The sequence below is a fragment of the Hemiscyllium ocellatum genome, chromosome 6 (assembly GCF_020745735.1).
Source record: "Hemiscyllium ocellatum isolate sHemOce1 chromosome 6, sHemOce1.pat.X.cur, whole genome shotgun sequence".
Taxonomy (NCBI): domain Eukaryota; kingdom Metazoa; phylum Chordata; class Chondrichthyes; order Orectolobiformes; family Hemiscylliidae; genus Hemiscyllium; species Hemiscyllium ocellatum.
In genome coordinates this window covers 32,939,908-32,965,408 of record NC_083406.1, presented here as the reverse complement: position 1 = coordinate 32,965,408, position 25,501 = coordinate 32,939,908, and the positions used below count along the sequence as shown (strand labels likewise).

General features: G+C 41.9%; 1 protein-coding gene across 1 annotated transcript in view; it reads right to left on the bottom strand.

Annotated features, from left to right (window-relative positions):
* The window catches only part of ndfip2 (Nedd4 family interacting protein 2), a 107,890-nt gene that overhangs the window by 62,166 nt on the left and 20,223 nt on the right, over positions 1-25,501 (bottom strand). The window contains exon 2 of the mRNA XM_060826533.1: positions 5,213-5,357. Within this exon, the coding sequence (XP_060682516.1) occupies positions 5,213-5,357 (145 nt within the window). The remainder of the gene's footprint in view (positions 1-5,212; positions 5,358-25,501) is intronic.

Here is a 25,501-nt window from a genome sequence, read left to right as displayed (position 1 = left end):
CCTCCATCGTCAGACTACTGATCAGACATTAATAGAAGAGCAGAAATTTCCTCAAAGTAAACCATGGAGAGAAAGAGAAGAAATTGTTTTTGGTCCCCATTACAAGCTTCAAATCCTAGCGAACAATTCCATATCTCTCCCCCAAACTTTATGAGGCTAAGCCAGACTGCAATGTTGGTATGATAGTTGACACGGAGGTGAGTTTTAACCACATATCTGTGCAATCATGGAGTTGACCTATCAACATGACTGGAAAGTTTGTTCATCTCCATTCCTGTCTCAGCTCATTAACTGCTGAAATCCCCATCTGTGCCTTTGTTACCTCTAGGCTTAACTATTCCAATCCATTCTTGGCCAGCCTCTGGAGTTCAAAGCTCCACAAACCTGAGATAAACCAAAACTCTGCTGCTGCTGCTGTCCTAACTCACATCATGTCCCATTCATCCATCACTCCTGTCAATGCTGACCTACACTGGTATTCAGATTAAGCAATATCAGTGTTAAAATTCTCATTGTCACTTTAAAAGCCACCATGGCCTTGTCCTTCCCACTCTCCATAACCTCACTTTACCACAATTATCACATATCTGCATTGCTCCAATACAGGTCTCTTGTGCACTCCTAATTATAATCATAATCAATGATAACCAGACTTTCAGCTACCAAGGTAATAAGCTTAGGAAATACATCTGTAAACTTCTTCATATCCTTTTCCCAATTTCAGCACTCTATAAACTTCACTTTTAGTCTAAATATCCCCTTATGTGACTCAGTGTCAAATGTGTTTTAGAACTGCACATGTGACAACTTTACCATGTTGAAGGTATGATATAAATAGAAGCTGCTATTGCTGACAGATATATTAGTAGCAGTGAATGCTAAGGCAGAGATGAAGTTTGAAAATTTAAGGGAGAATTGAGGTGGTAAATGGATACACAGATTTACCGGTAATGAAACAGGAAGAAAGCATGGAAGAGGAGGTTTACATGATAAGTTCTACAGGCTTTTATGCATACTATTTGAAGGCAAAGATAAAGATTTTAAATACCACTTGTTGCAGAATAGTATCTTTATGGTCAATGAGGACAGAAGTAATGAATGAACAAAGAAACAATGCAGAACAGCATGCAAGCAAATGTGCTTTGGACCAGTTGGAGTTTCTGAAAAAAGGATAGTGAGAAGTCAGTAAGAGCAGCTTTCAAGTCAGGATGTGACAAATGCATGGGCAGGTGTTTTGGTGGCATGGGGAAGGAAAGCTGGCGAGAGAAAAAACAGTGTACACTGAAGTAGAGATGAATGGCTTCTTTCTGTTTTGTAACCATTCTGTTAATCAAGAATCTAACTCAGCCTTGAGTTCAACGACTATATGTTCAATGATTGTAACTAAACTGCACTCTAGGGAACAGAAATCCACAGAATAATGACCCTCAAAAAAAAAACTCAACCCTTTCTCATGTGGGAGATCTTTTTTAAACAAAACGTGCCCTACAGTTCTAATCTCTCACCTAAGGTTAAACATCCTGTCAGCATCCATCCTATTAAGTCATCTCAGGATCTTATATAGCTCTAAACTCTCAACAGATACAGATTCAGCCCTGTCTGATATTTCCCCACATAACACACCAATGCCAAAAATCAGTTGAGCGAATCTTCTCTGAACTGTTTCTCATGTTATGATATTCTCTCTCTCAACTAAGGAGACCAAAACGATATACCATATGACAGGTGCAGTCTCACCAAAGGTACATACAAAAGACAGACAAAAAAAACCTGTTCAATGCATAAGCTATTTCCTCAGTCTCACTCTCTCTAGAATTCCCATACTCTCTTTAATTATCCTTTTCCTTTCCTAATAAGTGTTGAAACTTACTGTTTTCACACTTCCGGCCACTTCCCCTTTTTAGTCAGAAATCCAAAAACATGCAAGTGGTTATACATCAATAAGTGGTAGATAGGAAGAACAGGGATCCTCAGTATATGGAAGGACGCCGACAACATTCCTTCAAGTAATCTTTTTGAGACCCAACATTTAGGACAGGAGGGTGCTATTGCTATTGTTAGGGGGTTCAGGAAATGTCAGCATTGAGAAGAAAGGTAAAGTCATTCTTTTAAAAGAATCGAGTCATTCTCTTTTGTTTAAAACAGTCAACATTAACAAGTTAAAAAATTTGCTCCAGCATCTTCAGTCCCTTTTTGTCCTAATATTAGTAAATGGAACACTAATATTTTTCTTACGCGTCAAGAATATTGACACAGAAGAAATAAAAAGATTTCCAAACAACTAAATTAAATTAAATGAAGTTGCCAGTGCAAAGTACAATCTTAAATAGTATTAAGATTGGTTTCTCTTTGTTGTACACAATAAAATAGCCTACATAAATGATGAAAATTAATTGGGTCATGGAAATAATGCTTCAAGTACATATGAACTAGGGTCAGAAGCCGATCCACCATTCCATAAGAGTATAGCTGATTTGTTAATGTTCCAAATTCTATATTACCACCTACCCCGAACAATAATCTGTTTACCTCCGCCTTAACAACATGCAGTATCCCTATCTCATGAGACACAGAAATCCACGATCGTACAATCATCTGAGAGAAAGACTTCTCCTCTCTATCATAAAGGGAGGGCCCCAATTTCCCAACATGCTGCCTCCTCCTCCAAAAGGTTATGGACGCATCTACAAGAGAAAATATCCTTTCCATGTCCACTCTATCAAGACCATTCAGGATCTTATATACTTCAATTAAATTATCCTTCTCGCTTCTAAATTCCGGTGCAAACAAGCCCAATCTGCACAACCTTTCCTCAAAACAACTTGCTTATTCCAGGTATCAATATGGTTAATCTGGTCCGAACAGTCTAAGCATGTACATTCTTCCTTGAATCAGGATAGCCAAAACTGTACACTTTTCTCCAAATGTGGTCTTACCAATGCCATGTACAACCGAGTTAAAAATCACATAACATCAGGTTATAGTCAAACAGGTTTATTTGAAAATGCAAGCTTTCAGAGTCTATAATTTCTGTGTCTTACAATCCTGTCCCACTAGCTACCTGACAAAGGAGCAGCACTCCGAAAGCTTGTACTTTCAAATAAACCTGTTGGACTGTAACCTGGTGTTGTGAGATTTTTAAACTTTGTCTACTCCAGTCCACCGGCACCTCCACATCATGCAAAACCGAAACTATGAAGTCCAAAACTCAGATTCAATTTTGAAAACTATGCCAACTGTAGAAATTTGTAAGTAAAATATTAACAAGTAGATAACAATATAATGTACCGATTTTTGGACAAAAATAGTTTTTCCTCTTAAACCCTGTCACCACTTGGCTCTCTGCACCCAACTCAACCCCAACTCTTATGCCAAACATATGTACATATCACTCAATATTTTAAGTGCCTTATTCAATATTTTATAATACTTCACAGAACAATACTAATAGATAACAGTACCTAATGGGACCATCTGTTCAAAAGATTAAACATAAAAATTAACTCTGCTAGATAATTTGGTTGTCGCAAGAAAAGGAATCAATTCTAGCAAGCAGATATATAATCAAGAGCTATCATGAAGATGATTCCACCCTTCTCAAATATTGAAGCTCAAGCAGCTGGAGTCATAAAGGCATAAAGACAAAGGACAACATATTGCTCCTACAGGAACCCTTGAATCAGCAACAACCTTTCTATCCAGTGAAATGCAAGATGCTTTCTTACAACCTGACAATTTGCTATCTAGAAAAATAGTCTGGCTGCATGATGTTCATAATTTGCATGTATTAAAATTCAAATTTCCCTTGTTACTAAGTTGAAGTAGAAAAAAAGGTAATATAATAATCTATCCTGAATTAAAACAATTTAATGTACAGATAGAATCAATGAAATCTCTTGACTCAATTAAATTCAACTGTTCCATTCAGATTCCCAACATACCTTCTCTGCACATTACACAGTTAGTATCTCCTAATACTTCTGATGACTTCCCCTTTTTAGTTCAGTTTCTAACCTTGCAGTTGTTCCAAAACAGTTGTTTTCTCTGGACCATTTCATGTCTTACTTCAGGCTTCTATCTTACCCACTCTGACAAATGGAATGGGGAAGGATATGTCCCATAAAAATCAGGATATCGCTGTGGGACTATCTCAATGCAGTTCCTAAGACCAACCATCTTCGGCTGCTACATCAGCAATGCCGAAAGTGGGGAAATTCACTGATGAATGCAAAGTATTCAATTCCATTTTCAACTCCTCAGATAATGAAGATGGATGTGGTGCATGTAACAAGATTTGGACAATACGTTTGAAGTAATTCGTAGGAAATAACACTTTGCCATACAAGTGCTAGATAATAAGCATTACAACAATGCCAGAATCTAACGTGGAGGTGAGATGTAGTAGTAATATCATTAGAATTGAAATCCAGAATCTAATGTTCGCGGGACATGAATTTGAACATCACCATGGTAGATGGTGAAACTTGAATTCAGTAAAAATCTGGAATAATTAGCTGGCCTAATGGCAATTACACAGCCACTGTTCACTGCTGTAAAAATCTATTTGGTTCACTAATGACTTTTAGGGAAGGAAATATGACTTCTTCACCTGTTCTGGCCTCCATGCAATTCCAAACCCACAGCAACACAATTGCCATGTAATTGTCCTCTGGTTGAAGTAGCCAATAAATGCTGGCCAAGCCAGCATGCCCACATCCCAGGAACAAAAAAAAACAATAAAACCAATCATATCTCTTAATTCAATCGCGGTATTATTTCTGAATTGCCCACTCATCACATCCTGGAGGTTACAACTGACCAGGAGCTTCACTGGACTGGTCACAAAAGCAGGTTAGAGGTTGGAAAATCTGCAGTGAGCAACTCAAAACTGACGTCCTAAAGTCCTTTCATTATCCAAAAGGCAAAAGCCAGGAGTGCTGTCAACTTGCCAGCATACACAAGTGATACTTCAACAACACTCAAGAAGCTCACCTTTTTCTTGACCTGAGTACATATCACCATTCATTCTTAGTCACAGAGTCAGAAATCTGGACAGTCAACCTAACAGCACTGTGAACTGCTTACCAGACAGACTGCAGTGATTCAAGAAGGTAAAATTAACCACAGAGGGGACATAAATGGTGCCCATGCCTGAAATGATCACATCCCCTAAATTAAAAATAAAAAGTGAAGGTCTTTCTCAAACCCTGACCTGTGGCTGATGCAGTTGCTCCCATTGTGACACTGCTGTAAGGTGGAGGGGCTATGTCAGTTTCAGTTGATGTTTGAGGAGACTCTGAGGGAACAGTTGGCTGTGATGCATCAGATGTTTGTGGAGAATCATCTTCATTATGCAGCTGTTGTAACAGAAAAACAAGAGTTAAAAACAGAGTAATTACAACAGTCAATAAATTTCAATAATAAATAATAATACAGTAAAATGTACATTATCCACTACACAGGAGCAGGACCAGGTTTCATTAGTAAATCAAAAACATTGATCAGTGAAGAGATCATAAAAAGTCTGACACGTCGTGTTCAGTCATGACCATCACTCCCAATACATAATCAAAGCATTGCTCGATGATAGATTGTGAATACACTGATCTAAATCAACTTTTAGGCTGCAACGATCTCTCCAATCTGCTTAATTTCACAGACCACGCAATAAAACTTTGCATTCCAAGACTTTCACTGTAACAAACATCCTAAAATCAACATACTAGGCAACATACAGTGTAAGTAGACCACAGAAAAGTATTTTGTGTTTAACTACTAACGCAATGGAAAACCCCTCCCATTGTTTTCACATTATTTTGCTATCTTGGTAGACATGCAGACTCGAGTTTTAAGACCAACTTCGCCTGTATTAACATGATCCTTTTTCCCTACCACACTAAGATGAGTTTTCCAGTGTCCCACAAATTTCTTTATTTCACCTTTTAAGCATATTCAAATTAACTCCTTGATGTAAGAATTCATCTGGTGATTTTGTGGTCTCTAAACTTTCACAAGCCTAGTTTCCCCAAACATGGGCCTTGTCCTCACCAGCTCTTCACTTGGTGACTAATCAAAAGGCAGTCATTTTCTACTGCTTCACACCACAATGCCACACTTTTCCCAACTCTGGGCAACAGTTAGGTCAGTTGCCTGCTCCTCCATGTCCAGGTGCTAAAGCTTTCGATAAGTTTTGATCTGGTTTCTTTTTTCTACAGCAAACTAGGTCACATGGATTGATTGCAGGGGAGAAGTAAGAGGGCCATATGACCCTCTACACAGGTTCATTGTACTTGAATGAAAGGCTCACATGCATAACTTTTAGAGAAAATCATTATGAAGGCAACTAAGTTATTACATTTGGAAAAATATTCAGGAACAGAAGGACGCTAGTCCAGAATTTGTATGGTGTTTGATGACAAACTGTCACACTTATCACTGTTCCGAATTAAACAACAACTTTCGGATTTTATTCCAAGTGCATGCTGTCACAGAAATCCTGCTCCATAAGCTGAGCTGTGAATCTTCAAAACAACTAACCAACATTGTTCTCAAATCAGTAGCTAGTGAAATAATTTAATGAAGACAATGAGAGGTTGTCTTCTTCAAATGAGGTAGAACTAAAAATTAACAACTATACAAGCAATAACTTCAAGTCAACAACCAATCTCATACTGATAAAAACTGCTATGTCATTTAGCTTTCTCCATCATAACTAGTTAACTAGATTTTGTTTTAAAAAAATAAAGTTGGTTCACAGTATTTCAACCTCAACTTTGACATCAAGCCTATGTCTCAATCTTTATTTTATAACATATTATAAAGTGGATTTGTTATGAATACTTTTCATTTTCTACTTGGCTGTCTGAAAATTCTTCACTATGATTCATTCCTTATATAGCTTGATAACATCACTGCAAATTGGAACTGGGATTAGAGAACAAATTTCACTTCAGAAATCACTAGATATTTCAGTGCGGCTTTCGTCGAGGTCAGCTGTGATTGCTGCAACTTCATCACTGATAGAAACTATAGTCTAATGGATCACTTTTCTCCATTGTAAATACTAAAGGTCACAAATATGATTGGTAAAAGCCAAGATTGTTTTCAACTGGATTAACACCCTGCGATAGGGTTAGAGTGTTTTTTTGTCCCATTAACAGACACTTTGATAATAGCAAAACACATCTCGTTCCTTTAAATGCATCAGTAACATCATGACAGATAAGCACTTCCTATTTTATGAAAGCATAATATAGGAATTTTTTAAAAACTTTATAGCAATGCATGTCTGCCAAAGTAAGAAACCATGAACTTTCTAAATTAACTCAAGAAAACAGCAGAAAAAACTAAGTTGGCTGAGGAATAAGTTTATGCATTAAGTCACTAAAGCCCACTGTGACAAGCAGGAATAGCATAAAAACAGACCCTTCGGTCTAACTCATCAGCATCAACTAGCCATCCCAATCTGACTGAACCTCAAATGCTAGAATTTGACCCATATCCCACTAAATCCTTCCTATTCATATACCCATCCAAGTGCCTTTTAAATTGGTGATTTTACCCAACTCCACCACTTCCTATGGCAGCTCGTTCCATACACGCACCGCCCTCTGCAAGAAAAACTAATAAAGGAGCAGAGGGGTAAATCTCCTCCTCTCACCTTAAACATAAGTCATCTATCTTTGGACTGCTCCACCTTAGGAAAAAGGCCTTGGCTATCCACCCTACCCATGCCCCTCATGATTTTATAAATCTCAATAAGTCACCCTTCAGTCTGCAACAATCCAGGGGAAAAAAAGCTTCAGCTTCTCCAGTCCCAGCAACATCATTGTAAACCTTTTCTGCACCCATTCAATTTTAATAGCTTCGTTCCTACAGAAGGGTCACTGGAATTGTACTCAATATTCCAAAAGTGGCCTTATCAGTGTCCTGTACAGCTGAAACATGATATCCCAACTCCTATACTCAATGTTCTGAACAATGAAGGCAAGCGTGCCGAATGCCTTCTTCACCACCCGGTCTGCCTGCAACTCCACTTTCAAGGAACTATGCACTTGCACTCCTAAGTTTCTTTGTTTGACAACATTGCTTAGGCAAATCAAGGCAGGACTTGAACAACCAATTGTCAGGCCTTGGGCAAAGTGCAACACCTCATACTTATCTAAATTAAACTCCATCTGTCAGTCCTCGGCCCATTGGCCCATCCGATCAAGGTCCTGTTGTATTCTGAGTTAAGCTTCACTGTCCACTACACGAGCTGCTTTGGTGTCATCTGCAAACTTACTAACCATACCTCTTATATTCACATCCAAATCATTCATATAAATGATAAAAAACAGTGGGTCCAGCACTGAACGTTGTGGCAGACCACTTGTTGCAGGCCTCCAGTCTGAAAAACAAGCCTCCCACACCATCCACTGCCTCCTACCTTCAAGCTAATTTTGTATTCAATTGGCTAGGACCCTCGTGACCTAACCTTACTAACCAGTTGACCACGTGATACTTTATCAAACTATTTTCTGAAGCCAAGATAGACAACGTCTAAGTGCTTTGTCTTCATCAATCGTCTTCGCCACCTCTTCATAAAAATGCAAACAAGCTTGTGAGACACAATTTCCAATACACAAAGCCATGCTGACTAACTCAGTCAGTGCTTTCCTTGCCATTTACAAGTAAACCTTGTCCCTCCAAATCCCCTCCAACAACTTATCCATTCCTGACCTAAGGCTCACTGGTCTACAGTTCCCTGGCTTTTCCTTCCATCCTTTCCGAAATAATGGCACCACATTAACCAACCTCTAGACTTCCAGCACCTCAGCCAAGGTTATCGATGTTACCTTGGTATTTCAGCAACGGGCCAGCTATCTCTTCCCTAGCTTTAACAAAGTTCTGAAAAACACCTGATCAGGATTTATCTACCTTGATGTGTTTTAAGAGCTCCAGCACTTCCTATTCAGTAATATGAACTCTTTTCAAGACATCACTATTTATTTCCCCAAGTTCCCTGGCTTCCATGTCCTTCTGCACAGTAAATATTGATGTAAAATATTCATTTAGTATCTCACCCATCTACTGTGGTTCCACACAAACACTGATCTTTAAGGGGCCCTATTCCCTCCCAAGTTATTCTTTTGCCCTTCATGTTTTTTACAGAATCTCTTTGCATTCTCCTTAACTCTATTTGCCAAAGCTATCTTGTGTCCCCTTTTAGCTCTCCTGAATTCGCTCTTAAGATACTCTTATTGCCCTTATACTCTTATATAGGTTCACTTGATAAAAAGTGTGGTGCTGGAAAAGCATAGCCGGTCAAGCAACAACCAAGGAGGAGGACACTAGACATTGAGCATTAGCTCTTCATCAGAAATTTGGAGGGGCCCCAAGGGGGCTGAGAGATAAATAAAGGGAAGGGGAGACACCACTCTGTGGCCGAGCACTTCAACTCCCCCCATCCCGTCAAGGAAGTCCTGGGCCTCCACCACTGCCAAATCCTAGCCATCCGACAAGTGGAAAAAGAACATCTCATCTTCTGTCTTGACAGCCTCTAGCCACACGGAATCTATGTCAATTTCACCATTTCACTCATCTCCCATCTCCCCCTCCCCCCTCACCAAATTATGCCAGATCCAATTCCCCAACTCAGCACCACCCTTCTGAACTGTCCTATTTGTCCATCTATCCACTTCACCCTCCATTCTGAACTATCACCTTCACTCCCCACCTCCATTCACCTATTGCATTTCCAACTACCTTCCCCCACACCCCAGCCCCTTTGCCCTGCCCGTCCAACCAACTGAGATTCCTGACGAAGAGTCGACAATCAACTCTCCTGCTCCTCAGATGTGCCTTACTGGCTGTGCTTTTCCAGCACCACAGTTTTTGACTCTGATCTCCAGCATCTGCAGTCCTCACGTCTTCCCAGCAGGCGGTGAAGGCGGCAAATGGTATGTTGGCCCTCATAGCAAGAGAATTGAACACAGAGCAGGAATATTTTGTTGCAAATTTACAAGGCTTTGATAAAACCACACTTGGAATGCACAGATTTGACCTCCTTAGCTGAGGAAGAATGTTCTTGCTAATAAAGGGAGTGCAGCAAAGATTAACCAGACTGATTCCTGGGATAGCACGACTGATTTACGAAGAGAGATTGAATCAGTTAGGATTAGATTTGCTTGGGGCGTTCAGAAGAATAAGGCAAGATCTCATAGAAACCAAAAAACTCAAACAAGACAAGGCAGGATCAAGGTAGAAAGGGTGCTCCTGATGATGAAAGAGTCCAGAACCAGGGATCACAGCTAAGGATACAAGCTAGACTATTTAGCATGAAGATCAGGAAATATTTCTTGACTCTGAACGTGGTAACTTTGTGGAATTCTTGGACATAGAATGCAATCGATATCAAAACATTGATCAAAGGAGATTAGGGAAAAGCAGGAACATGTTATAAAGTTAGATCATCAGCCAGTATCACAATGAATGGTTGAGCAGAATTTTAGCATCTGTTGTAAAGAAGTAATTAATTATATCTTAACTTGGAGTGGGAGAAGCAGCACCACTCCAGAATGAAAAGGACTACTCCGACTCCTATTTTCTTTGTTTGTATTTCATTGAGTCTTGGTGTTACTATTTAGATGTAGATGCACGAGCAATAGCATAGCCACCAAACCTCCGCCACGGCACAGTGGCAAGCACTGCTGCCTCACAGCGCCAGAGACCCGTGTTCAATTCCCACCTCAGGCAACAGTGTGTGGAGTTTGCACATTCTCCCGTGTCTGCATGGGTTTCCTCCCACAATCGGAAAATGTGCAGGTTAGGTGAATTGGCCATGCTAAATTGCCCGTAGTGTTAGGTGAAGGGGTAAATGTAGGGGAATGGGTATGGGTGGGTTGCTCTTCGGAGGGTCAGTTTGGACTCGTTGGGCTGAAGGACCTATTTCTACATTGTAAGTAATCTAATCATCTAGACTGGACCAAAAGTAGGCCACATTCACCTGGAAGTAAAATGTGTCTCTTGATCTTAAAGGGTCACATTCACACTAGGTGTTAATTTGATTTCGAGTGCAAAAGAAAAACAAAGATTATTACTAATTTTGAGTTGCACTCTTTTCATCTCAGAACTGCAATGCAAGGTGGTTGTTTTTTTTAAAAATCATGGATTAAATTCTGTCAAGTAAGTAGACTAATGACATAGTATTGCAACATGAAGGGGAGACAAATACTTGTAAGGTTTACTGGAGGTGGGGGTGGGGGGAAAAAAATCACTAGAAACATCACTTCAGTTGCCTCATTTAAAACGAAGCACTTTGGTCTGCATTTTGTCACACTACACTTTTATAAAGTTAAAAATCACACAACACCAGGTTGTAGTCCAACAGGTTTAATTGGAAGCACACTTGCTTTCAGAGCGATGCTCCTTCATCAGGTGATAGCTAGTGTCCTTCCAATTAAACCTGTTGGACTATAACCTGGTGTTGTGTGATTTTTAACTTTGTACACCCCAGTCCAACACCAGCATCTCTAAATCATGACTACTCTTTTTATAAGCCTTACATTAAGCAGAAACTAATAATGCGCTGGACAATTTGTTCTTTTTTCATGGTTGGCTTCCTGCACAATATAAAATGGCTTCATATAAAATTACACAAGCAATTCCAATTTACAAAACGTTACTGGAGTCACAGTAACTATCTGCTGTCTGTTACGCAACAATGAGGGGATTGAAGGATGGGTAAGCAAGTTTGCAGATGACACCAAGGTTGGAGGTGTCGCTGACAGTATAGAGAACTGTTGTAGGCTGCAGCGTGACATTGACAGGATGCAGAAATAGGCTGAGAGATGGCAGATATAGTTCAACCTGGATAAATGTGAGGTGATGCATTTTGGAAGATCGAATTTGAAAGCTGAGCACAGGAGAAAGGATAGGATTCTTGACAGTGTGGATGAACAGAGGGATCTTGGTGTGCAGTACATAGATCCCTTAAAATGACCACCCAAGTGGACAGGGTTGTTAAGAAAGCAAATGGTGTTTTGGCTTTCATTAACAGGGGGATTGAGTTGAAGAGTCATGAGATCTTGTTGCAGCTCGATAAAAAACTTTGGTTAGACCGCACTTGGAATACTGCGTCTGGTCACCCTATTATAGGAAAGATGTGGATGCTTTGGAGAGGGTTCAGAGGAGGTTTACCAGGAAGCTGCCTGGACTTGAGGGCTTATCTTATGAGGAGAGGTTGACGGAGCTCAGACATTTTGCATTGGAGAAAAGGAGGAGGAGGAGAGGGGACCTAATTGAGGTATACAAGATATTGAGAGGCATAGAAAATCTCTGGCTATCAACTCTATTTCGCAGGGCAGAAATGGCTAACATGAGGGGTCATAGTTTTAAGCTGGTTGGAGGAAAGTATAGACGGGATGTCAGAAGCGGGTTCTTTACACAGAGTTGAGAGAGCATGGAATGCCTTGCCAGCAGCAGTTGCGGAAGCAAGGTCATTGGGGACATTTAAGAGACTGCTGGACATGCATATAGTCACAGAAATTTGAGGGTGCATACATGAGGATCAATGGTCAGCATAACATTGTGGGCTGAAGAGCCTGTTCTGTGCTGTACTGTTCTATGTTCTAACATGCTCACACCATTACCAAAAGTAGAATTATGGAGGTGCCAGCCTGGAGAAGCAAATAAACAGAATTGTGTGCGTGTTAAACAGCATGCCACGGACAGAGCTAAGGTTAACTCACAACCAATGCATCTGGCCACAAATCTGTTTTGTTCCATCCAATCATAAATGATGATATGTAATTATTTAATTAAAAAAGGAAGTGGTGTCATAAACATTCCCATTCTGGATGATACTGAGGCCAGCATAACACAAATTAACAATAATACAGCATTTAAAAGTATGTTTAGTCAGAAGATATTTTCTGATCAACCTGTTCAGAGATGTTATTACACACCTCTGAAACAAATGGAACTTGAACCCAGACCTCCTGGTACCAAGGCAGGGACATTATCCTTGTGCCATCAGAGGACCCCCAATCTTTAGCCAGAAATACCACGCAGATGATCCTTCTCAACTGCCTGCAATTACAAACCAATCTTCAACTAGTTAAATTTACTCAACACGATTTCAAGAAATGGCTCTGTGTATTAAGTACAGCAAAGAATTTATGGCCTGTCAACATCCTGCCCTGAGTGCTGAAGGCTTGCTCCCCAGAAATAACACAAAACTGCTCCAGCGCAACTGTAATAGTACATCTGAAAGATAACGTGAACATTTGCTATGAGCAGATCAGACAGCTTCTGGTCCAAAGGTTGGATTAGATCAGATTAGACTCCCTACAGTGTGGAACAGGCCCTTTGGCCCAACAAATCCACACCGACCCTCCGAAGAGCAACCCATTCTCCTCTGACTAATGCACCTAACACTAGGGGCAATTTAGTATGGCCCCTGCACATCTTTGGGCTGAGAGAGGAAACTTGGAGGAAACCCACACAGGCACGGGGAGAATGTGCAAACTCCACACAGACAGACAGTCACCTGAGGCTAGGATCGAACCTGGGGCCCTGGTGCTGTGAGGCAGCAATGCTAACCACTGAGACACTGTGCCGCCCGGTAACATGACCATGGCATCACAAGGCCTTTTTTCTTGATTCTCAGACATAGATGTTTTTCAATCAACCTGTTGAGATGTGTCATGACAAATATTTGGAGCAGCTGGAACTTGAGCTCAACCTGTCTGGCACAGAGGTTTGAGCACCACCACTACATTATAAAGCCCTTTGTTTTTACTCAGCTACATCCAGCACGTTAAAAATCAGAAAATTTAACATAACAAACTGCTACTCAAACTAATAACTAGCAAACCGGTGCAAGTAATTGTCAAAAATTAAAGCAAACATCCCTTATTCATCAAAAAAACAAAGAAGTTCGAATAAAATATCACTGAGCCAGAAACATTCACTTTGCTTCTCTCTCACAGATATTGCCTGACCTGCAGAGCTTCTCCTGCAATTTCTGTTTTTGGTTCTTAATCATCGATAAGTATTTTCTAAACAGCCTGTTCTGGGATGCAATTACACATCTCCGGAACTTGAACCTCTTGATCCAGAGGTAGGGACACTATCACTGTGCCATTAGATTTGCAATCATACCTTGCATAAAGAGGTATGATTGTAGTCCAAGCCCAAGACATCACTGCATGATCTTCTCACAGTAAAACCAATTACTTTGATGTATCATAAGGTCAGTTGCTGGAGCATTCAATGAAAAGTCAGAGCGTACACCTCGATTTGTTAAATAATGAAGAGGTCCATCAAACAAGACCTATACCACACTCTCACATGAACAGATAAATGGCAAGTATTATTCATGTCAGTCAAGTGTTCAACAATGATTTTCTACAAGAGACAACCTCAACAATTTGACATTTAACAACATTACTATAGTAAATTCTTTTACCATCAACATCCTAAGATTTGCCCTTGGGCAGAAACTCAGCGAGACTAGCTGCATAAATGCTGCGACCTTTAGAGCAGGTTAAAAACTGAATATTGCATAAGTGCCTTAACACTAAATCCAAAAGCATTTCCACAATCAATAATAAACAAGTCAAAAACATGAAATAGCAAGATAGATTATTCTCCACTTGCCAATGGAATGGGTACAGAACAAGAGCATTCCAGATGGTGGGTGATATCCAAGAAAACAAAAAACAAGCCTCTTAACTGACACTATGCACCAGCTGAAGCATTCACTTCCTCCAGCATTATAGCTATGGATTTTACCAGTCAAGAAGGTGCACTTTCTTTTTCAGCATCATCTCCTAATTTCTATCATTTCAAAAAGGACAACAACAGGTGCATGGAAATTCAAATCACCTTGTTGTTCTAGGAGGTCTCACATGACACCCCACACTGGCCAGATATTACTGCGCTGTAATAATCTCTTCATGAAAATCCTGGAACTTTCAATTGGACAGGATTGTAAGAGTACCTTCACCATAAGGGCTGAAGCAGCTCAAGGAAAAGGTTCATCACATGAACTACCTTCTCAAGGGCAACTAAGAATGGATAAAAAAATGTCAGTTGAACATGTGTTGCTGGTTAAAGCACAGCAGGTCAGGCAGCATCCAAGGAACAGGAAATACGACGTTTCGGGCATAAGCCCATCATCAAAATGTCAGCTTTGTTAGATATGCATATACATCAAGAATTTATTTTTGTAAATATTCTGCAGAAACAATAAACAAAAATGTCAAAATTTGTTTAGAGAAAACATTCGAGCCTCATTGTTTATGTAAACAATAAAAAAAGGAGCTGCTTGTTGTCAAATGAAGCAAGAAAATTGTTTCATTGTTTACTCTCAGTTCACAACATATTACAGACCATATTAATGGATGAATGATTAGTACTAAGTAACTGAATGTGTTATTCATCGCAGTTTACTATTGTTTTCGTTCATCCCATGTTTGTACTCGGCAAAAAAAAGCATTGCTAGAAAGACACAAAGTCAATGTTTTTCATTTTTCACTCATCAGAACTAGAATGCAAGAAATCAAAATTAGAAAGGCAACAATTTATACAGCATAAAAAGATGGTGCTAATTGACCGGCATTGAGATGCAGCAAGAACTGTTCACTGTTAATCTTAGCTAACTGATTAAACACTGACCAGACGGTAGGCCCTGAGTGATCAGGACATTGCCATGTAGCTATCAGTGAGGATTGTTACTCTCCATAAACCTTTCCTCAAGACAAATTGCAATGTTTGGACAAGTTATTTTTGCTGACAAAGAACAAGGGCCTGAGGTATGAACATAAACAGCCTCTAGCACGTGCAGATGAATCACTCTGCAACCCAACTGATAATCTTAATTTGGTTTCTGGTCTAATTTTTAGCATAGTCTGGATTTAGTAAATGCTGTCCAATAGTAGAATAACATGTAATCTTGAACATGGTGATCTGACATTTTTAAGCAAAGGTTGGTAGGGCATTCTTGGTATGCTGCCTGCTGCAAATGATCAAAGCACTATGTAATTTGATAGAGTCCAATCATCATTGGGGCATCTTTCCGACACCAGCCATGACATTGGTACTGAAACTCATTCTATATTAATCATAGTGTGGTAAGGAACAAGCACTTCTTGGCTCGAAGCTAAAAATCACACAACACCAGGTTATAGTCCAACAGGTTTAATTGGAAGCACTAGCTTTTGGAGCGTTGCTCTTTCATGACAACCACCAGAAGGAGCGATGCTCCAAAAGCTAGTGCTTCCAACTAAACCTGCTGGACTAGAAACTGGTGTTGTGTGATTTTTAACTTTGTACATCCCAGTCCAACACCGGCATCTCGAAATCTTGGCTTGAAGCAACATCTTAATAGTGCACAAAATCATTTCTGTATCTGCTGCAAAGTGGCAAGGTGAAAGACACAGGAATCAAAACCTATCGAGTCTTCTCTGCCATTTAATGAGATCTTGGCTGATCTGATAACCACCAACTCCATTAGAATACCTTTTCCCTTAGTCCTTCAGAAAAATCTAACTCAGTCTTGACTATACTTATCAAAGCAGCTATGACTCAATGACACAGCTTTCTACAGCAAAGAATTGCACAGATTCACTACCCCGAGAAAGGAAATTCTTCATCCGTCTGAAATACTGCCCCTTTACTTAGATTATACCCACTCGACTCACAGGAGAAAACCATCTTTCCACATCTATCCTATAAAACCCCCTAAAATGTTTGTCTATATAGATAAGGTGATCTCTCACGAGGAACAGGCCTGACCTATTCACTGATTCCTCATAAGATAGTCTCTCCATAACTGGGATCAACTGAGTGAACCTTACTACTCTGGACTACAACCGCCTCGACGATCGTTCAGGATGACCATTGCCGACAGATTCGCGGCCTCCGTGGGGCCCACAGCCACTGGGAACAACATCGTTTCTGCCGTCGCTGCAACCACTTCCGCCCCAGGAGTTGCCATCGCCGCATCTACTTCCGCCCCCAGTGACGTCACTCACCTGCACAATGACCACGCCGCATGTGTCTCCACCCCCACGCCCAGCTCCAACCCCACACTAGGTCCTAGCTCCCAGCCCTGCCGTATTTTCACCATCCCTCCAGACCTCCCCCTCTCTGAGGATGAAAGATCAGTCCTCAGCAGATGCCTCACCTTCATCCCCCGATGCTCCCAGATTAACGAGTTCAACACTCAGCAAGACATCGAACAATTCTTCTGCTGCCTTCGGCTCTGCTCCCACTTCTCCAACCAAGATTCTCGCCCACCCTCTCCCACCTCCAACACACCCCATCCACCTGGACACCCCATGCTGGCCCCTTACCCACCCTTGATCTATTCATAGCCAACTGCCACCACAACATTAACTGCCTCAACCTGTCCATCCCTCTTACCCACTCCAACCTCTTACCCTCAGAACGTGCAGCCCTCCACTCCAAACCCAACCTCAACCTCACTATCAAACTGGCAGACAAGGGAGGCGCGGTGGTAGTTTGGTGCACCGATCTTTACATTGTTGACGCTAAACGCCAGCTCGCGGACACCTCCTCTTACTGCCCCCTTGACCATGACCCCCCACCTCCCACCACCAACCCATCATCTCCCAAGACCATCCATACCTCATCACCTCAGGGGATGCCCCATCCACTGCCTCCAGCCTCAAAGTCCCACAACCCCGCACTGCTGCCCGGTTCTACCTCCTGCCCAAAATCCTCAAACCTGACTGCCCCGGCCGATCCATTGTCTCAGCCTGCTCCTGCCCCATCGAACACATCTCTGCATGCCGCGACATGGTACTGTCCCCCTTAGTCCAAGAACTCCCCACCTACGTTCGGGACACCATCCATGCCCTCCACCTCCTCATGATTTTCGCTTCCCCAGCCCCCAACGCCTTATCTTCATCATGGACATCCAGTTCCTATACACCTCCATCCCCCATCACGAAGGCCTCAAAGTCCTCCGCTTCTTTCTTTCCCGCCGACCCAGCCAGTACCCTTCCATTGACACCCTCCTTTGACTGACTGAACTGGCCCTCACTCTGAACAACTTCTCTCTTTCCAATCCTTCCACTTCCTCCAAACCAAAGGAGTAACCATGTGCACGCACATGGGCCCCAGCTATGCCTGCCTCTTCGTTGGATATGTGGAACAGTCCATCTTCCACAGCTACACTGGCACCATTTCTATCTCGGGTGACCGACTCAACACGGACATTTACTACAAACCGACCAATTCCCACAGCTACCTAGATTACACCTCCGACCCTGCCCCCTGTAAAAACGCCATCCCATACTCTCAACTCCTTCGCCTCCGCCGCATCTGCTCCCAGGAGGACCAATTCCAATACCAAACAACCCACATGGCCTCCTTCTTCAAAGACCGCAATTTCCCCCCAGACATGATCGACGAGGCTCTCCACCACATCTCCTACACTTTCCGCTCCTCCACTGTTGAACTCCGCCCCTCCAATCGCCACCAGGACAGAACCCCACTGATCCTCACCTACCACCCCACCAACCTCCAGATACATCGTATCATCCTTCATCATTTGCGCCACCTCCAAGTAGGCCCCACCACCAAGGATATATTTCCCTCCCCTCCCCTGTCAGCATTCCGGAAAGACCACTCCCTCCGTGACTCCGTCAGGTCCACACCCCCCACCAACCCAACCTCCACTCCCGGCACCTTCCCCTGCATCTGCAAGAAATGCATAACTTGCGCCCACACCTCCCCCCAAGGCCCCAAGGGATCCTTCCATATCCGTCATAAATTCACCTGCACCTCCACACACATCATTTACTGCATCCACTGCACCTGATGTGGCCTCCTCTACATTGGGGAGACAGGCCGTCTACTTGCGGAAAGTTTCAAAGACCACCTCTGGGACACCCGTACCAACCAACCCAACCGCCCCGTGGCTCAACACTTTAACTCCCCCTTCCAGTCCGCCATTGCCAGACCATGGCAACACATCGCCTGGAGGAAGAGCGCCTCCAACCACAAGGGATGAATGCAGATTTCTCCAGCTTCCTCATTTCCCCTCCCCCCACCTTATCCAGTCCCAACCCTCTGACTCAGCACCGCCTTCTTGACCTGCAATCTTCTTCCCGACCTCTCCGCCCCCACCCACTTTCCGGCCTATCACACTCACCTTAACCTCCTTCCACCTATCGCATTCCCAACGCCCCTCCCCCAGTCCCTCCTCCCTACCTTTTATCTTAGCCCTCTTGGCATACCTTCCTCATTCCTTATGCCCAAAATGTCGATTCTCCTGCTCCTTGGATGCTGCCTGACCTGCTGCGCTTTTCCAGCAACACATTTTTCAGCTCTGATCTCTAGCATCTGCAGTCCTCACTTTCGCCTGGACTACCATCAATGTCAGTATATCTTTGCCTGGATAAGGGGATACTCAAAACTGTTTACATCATTCCAGCTGTGGTCTTACTAGTGCATTGCACGATTTTAGCAAATTTTATATTCCATTCTTTTTGAAATAAAGGCCCAACAATCCCTTTGTTTCCTTATTATCTGCAGAACATGTATGCTAGCTTATTTGTAGTTTATACATAAAAGAATTTCCAAAATCCCTCTGTACTGAAGCTTTCTGTCATCTTTCTCCATTTAAATAAAATTGAGCTCCTCTATTCTTCCTGCCAAAAGCATATTTTCCCACATTAAATTCCATCTGTCAAGTTTATGCCCACTCTCTTAACCGGTTTATATCCTTCTGCAGAACATACCCTCTTCAGCACCTGCCTTCCCAACCATTTTTGAGTCATCCACAAAACGTAACTATAGAATATTCATTTTCCTCATCCAAGTCATTTATACATATTTAATGAACAATAATCCCCAACATTAATCCCTGTGGCACTCCAAGAGATACACGTTGACATCCTGCAAATGTTCATCTCTCCCAAGTCTGTCTTCTATCAATTACTCAACCCTCTACCCATGCTGACATACTAGTTTCAACACCATGGGATCTTATTCTGCTTCAATGTGTGCTACATTATCAAGTGCCTTCTGAAAATTCAGATATATTACATCCAATTATCTCTTGATTGATTCTCTGTCCTATACTATAGCTGCCATAACTATTCCTACCAATCTTTTCTTCCCCTTTTTACTTCTTACCTCCACTGATCTGGACTCTGCATCTTCCAATCCAAGATCATTTCTTACTATGATACATATTCCATTTCATACTAAGAATGCTAACTTTATCTTCATGCCAGTCATTTTGAAAAGTTTCATATCCCTAAATATTAGTTCCTAGCTTTGATCTTTTTACAAGATGTCCCAGTAATGACTAATCATACCCATTAACTTCTATTTGCAACATTTATTTATTTTGTTCCAAATATTACGCACAAGTAAAAAGTCATTACTTTTGCCTTTTTGCCATTTCTTTTTTTCTTTGACGCAGCTTACTGCTGTTTTTCTATGTTTGTTCATGGTCTCTTCCTGTCACAGCTGAAAATGTGTTGCTGGAAAAGCACAGCAGGTCAGGCAGCATCCAAGGAGCAGGAGTGTCGACGTTTCGGGCATGAGCCCATTTTCAGCTCTGATCTCCAGCATCTGCAGTCCTCACTTTCTCCTCTTCCTGTCACACACTGAGTATTATTTTCCAAAATAGCTGCCCTGTAATTCAACCACATCTCATGCTTTGTGAGCCTACATTGCCCATTTCCTAAACTCTGCGCCTCTATTAATTAGTTTGAAGCAGCCTTTGTCATTTTGATTCTTCAGCATAGTTCAAGTGAAGCCTGTCCCATGGAGCACCTCCAATACCAGTGCCCCACCAACTGAAACCCATTTCCTCCCGCACCCCTCGCCACCCCCACACTAATCTTTAGGCTGATCATTTAACTCATTGACTGAATTTAGTTTATGCCAGTTTACCAATGTCTCAGGTTGTAATCCAGAAATAATTAACTTCAAGATTCTTTTTTTCAATTTAGCTTGTAAACGTTCTAAATCTTTGAGCAGAATCTACTTTTTATTCCTACCATTGTTGTTAGCAACAACATCAAATACATCAGCAAGATCCTATCCTTTCCATTCTAAGTTCTTCTCCAGTCATAAGAAGCTGTCCTTGCCCCAGATAACAGGCAACCAGCGTAACCTTCACAACTCCTGCTCACTGCTGCTGAGAACAGTACCCACCCCCGTAATGAGCTTGTCCCCAATCACCACGATGTTCTTATTTGCTCCCTCGGGAGCCATGAATGACTTGAGTGCTTTCCTGTGCCCAAGTGACTTGGTCAGTTTGCTCATCCGTCTGATATCTCCACTCAGTTTGCAAGAGCCTCACTGGGCAATTTAGGGGCCAAAGATCTTCGACGGTAACTTCCTAGGTTCCCATACATGCCTCACATGCAATCACACCTTCCTGTTGCTGATCAAAGACCAATTTTTAATTATGTAATTTGAGGAATATGATTGCTCTCTGAAGCAAAGCATCCAGGTAACTTCCCCCTTCCATGATGTGTCACAATAGCTGCAACTCAGACTCCAATTCCTCAAATTGGATCTGAAGTTCATCAAGCTGCAAACACTTATTACAGCTAACTTCACCTGTTGCTCCAATTTTTAAGATACTTTCAGCGGTAAACTGGGCACATTCAGAGACAAATGCGTGGCCAGAGGCAGTTCAATAAGTTCCAACCAAAACAGTAACTGATTATTTGATCAGGATCAGCATCATCACACAGGATAGTATTACCCAACATGTTCTATCTTCACATGAAGTTTGCTTGGTAAGCAGACAGCTCAGGCCCTATGTGTAAGCTTGCCAATGATCTTGTAGCAGGTGTGGAACTAAAGAAATCCCGACACACCTTGGCCGATGAATGCAGGCTTGCAGTTTATTGCATCATGTTTCTCAACTAAAACACCAAAGAAAGGAAACTCATTTAGTTGCTCTATTTTACTGGTAAATATGAGTGCAGGGTGAGTTTACTTCACAGTATCAGGAAATTCTGTGTTACAATTGTGGGTTCAAATAGTGCAAACATATGTATCAGAAGTACGCAAAGAGGAGGAAGTTACTGGTCATTGCATCAATGAGGATAACTGGTAAAGATGTTAACAAGGGCTGGACTTTTTGGGATCACATCATTCCCCTGTTTAGGAATGGAAAGAGGCAAAAGAAAGGAAGTTATAGACTGGCTAGCCTGACCTCCGTTATTAGTAAGATGTTCAGAATCCATTATTTAGGATGAGATTTCAGAGCACTTGGATGTGCATGGTAAAGTATGATTGAGTCAGCACAGCTTTGTCCAGGGGAGGTCATGTCTGACAAATCTGTTAGAATTCTTTGAGGAGATAGCGAGCAAGTCAAAGGAGTGCTAAAATAACTGCACAAACAGGTGGTATCCAGTCACCAAGTCACCCCTTTATTTACATCTGCATAGTTCATAGGTTCTGACCAGCCAGCTCAGAGCCAGTGCCTAGAATGAAGATTCTCTTCTGTTTATATCTATCCACCAGAGTACCTTGACAGGCCCAGGTTAACAACTCCCATCAAGGATCTCATGAACGATGAGGTCCATCTGGTCCTTGTTCCAAACAGCCAATGAATATGATCTATTTGGCCTTCAACAAGGTGTCACACAGGAGGCTCCTAAATAAGATATGTGTCCATGGCGTAAGGGGTAAGATACTAGCATGGATAGAGGATTGACTGACAAGCAGAAGGCAGTGAGTGAGAGTTAAGGGGTCTTTTTCAGGATGGCAGTGGAGTTCCACAGGGGTCAGTGTTGGGACCACAACTATTCAGATTATAACAATCTAGACGAAGGAAATTAGGGCATTATCACTAGGTGTACAAATGACGCAAAGATAGGAGGTAGGGCAGGTAGCTTGAAGAAGCAGGGAGATCACACAATTCCTGGAGAGGCTAGGAGAGTAGGCAAAGAAGTAGCAGATGGAATACAATGTGGGGAAAGTGTGAGGTTATGCATTTTGATAGGAAGATCAGGCACAAACTACTGTCTAAATGGTGAAAGACTTCAAAATCTGGAGCACAAAGGGACTTGGGAGTTTTAGTTCAGGATCTCTTCAGGTTAATGTGCACGTTCCGTTAGTAGTTGAAATGCAACGTTAGCATGCATTTCAAGAGGTCAAGAGTACAAGAGCAAGGATGTGCTGCTGGGGTTGTACAGGCTCTGGTCAGACTGCGTTTAGAGTACTGTGAGCAGTTTTGGGCCCTGTGAAGCAGATTTGATGGACCAAATTCTGTTCCTATACTGCATGGTCTTATGGTATGCAATAAAATTACTGTGGGCATACAGGAGCAGTAGAACCTGAAATCAATTGTACGATTTGCTAAGTTTATGAATTTTATGAAAGCAGATTCAAATACTAGGTGGTACATCTAGATTGCCTCAGTGACTTCTTAAAAAACAAATTCATTCAAGGGTTATTGGTGTCACTGGCATAGCATTTATTGCCCATCTCTAGTTGGATTTGAGACTGTTGTGGTGAGCTGCGTTCTTGAACTGCTGCAATTCATTTGCCACAATATCATTAGACATGGAGTTTCATGATTTTGACTAAGTGACACTGAAGGCATGGCAATATCAGCACAGAGTGTGGTTTGGAAGGGAAGTTACAGATGGTGATGATGTCCCCATGTATCTGCTGTGCAAGACAGTCCGGACTTGTGTATTGTTGCTGGAATATTGTCAGGCTTCAAGGGCTTTGCAGTATCCAATGCTTCCAGTCATTTTTTTTGGGATCACATAGAATGAGTGGAATTGGCTGAAGACTGGCATCTATGATGCTTGGGACCTTTGCAGGATGAATCAGTCACTCAGCATTTCTAGCTGAAGATTGCTGTGAATGCTTCAGCTTTGTCTACTGCCTTGATGTGTTTGGCTCCACTATCATTGAGGATGTGATATTTGTGGACCCTCCTCCTTCAGCAAGGTGTTTACCACCATTCACAACTAGATGAGCACAGCTCAGATCTGATCACTTGGTTGTGGAGTTGTGTAGCCCTGTCATTTCTTGCTCATGCTGTTTAACACAGGGAAAAAATAAACTTTTTCATTGCTTCAATAGATGGATACCTCATTTTGAGGTATGCTCTCCTGACTCTTTGTTAAACTAAGATTGATCCCCTGGATTGTTGGTAAAGGTAGAGTGTGGCAGGACATGAGATTGAAGATTATGTTAATGGACAAATCTGAGCTGCTGACGGTTCACAGCACTTGCTCAGTGCTCAGTCATTTAGTATTGTGATAATGCCATAGAATGCATAAAGGTGGGTATTTGCAACGTGAAGATAGGACTTGTCTTCACAAGGACTGTATCGTGGTCACTCTTACTAATAATGTATGGACCAATACATTTGCAGAAGGTAGATTGGTGACAGTGAGGTTAAGTACACTTTTCCTTCTTGCTGGTTCCCTCACCACCTGCTACAGATTCAGCCTAACACAGCTGTGCTTTTAGACTTAACCAGCTCAAATCAATAGCAGTGCTGCCAAACCACTGTGACAGGCATTGAAATCTCCTACCCAGTGCATATTCTGCAGCCTTGCCACCCTCAGAGTGCTTTCTCCCACAGATACTAATCTCATAGTTCACCTGATGCCGTGAGACTGCACGGAGTCAGAAGTCAATAGTGAGGATTCCCAGGTCAACTGTATACCACTGCAACCACTTCTGTGGGGTCTATCCTGTTGCTCAAACAAAGCATACCCAGGCATGGTGATGCTGTGTGTTTAAAGTATGATGTTGAGAGGTTGGCTACTCAGGCTATTGCTCAACTAGGCTTTGAGACAGCTCTCTCAAATTGTGCACTTGGCCCAGATGCTAGTAAAGTGGACTCCACAAGGTTGATAGGGCTGAATATGGTGTTCTCATTTCTTGTGCTTTAGTCAATGCAAAGTGGTTCATTTGAATTCATTGTGCATTTTTGTGCCTAAACAATTGAAAGTTTTGCTGGCCATTTCAGATGGCAGTTAAGAGTCAAGTATATTGCTGTGGGTCTGGTTTTACAGCTAAGTAGAATGACACTTTTTCTTCCCTAAAAGACTTAATGGTCCAGCTACTCATCACTAGACTTTTAAACCAGATTTTTACCAAATTCAAATTCCATTATCTGCCATGATTGGGTTCAAACGGACGTCACCAGAACAATATCTGGGTGTCTGGATTGCTCATGCAGTGACAACAGCACTATTTAGCTTCCTTTACCTACTGCAAATATGAATGGCTTTCTTGACTAGTACATTGGTAAACAGGATAGCGATAGCGAAGCTGTGCAGAGACACGCAAGTCTGGTATGGTCTTCAAAGTGTAGGGATCTGTCAGCATATGTGGAAAACTAATTTTAATATCGCCATTTCATAGTAATAGAAACTGGAGGATTTTATAAGTCCTTTTCATAATTTTATGTTTCTCTAAGATCCCCTCTCACTAAATTCTAATGAGTACAGTCCCAGGCGGCTCAACCTCTCCTCACAGAGTA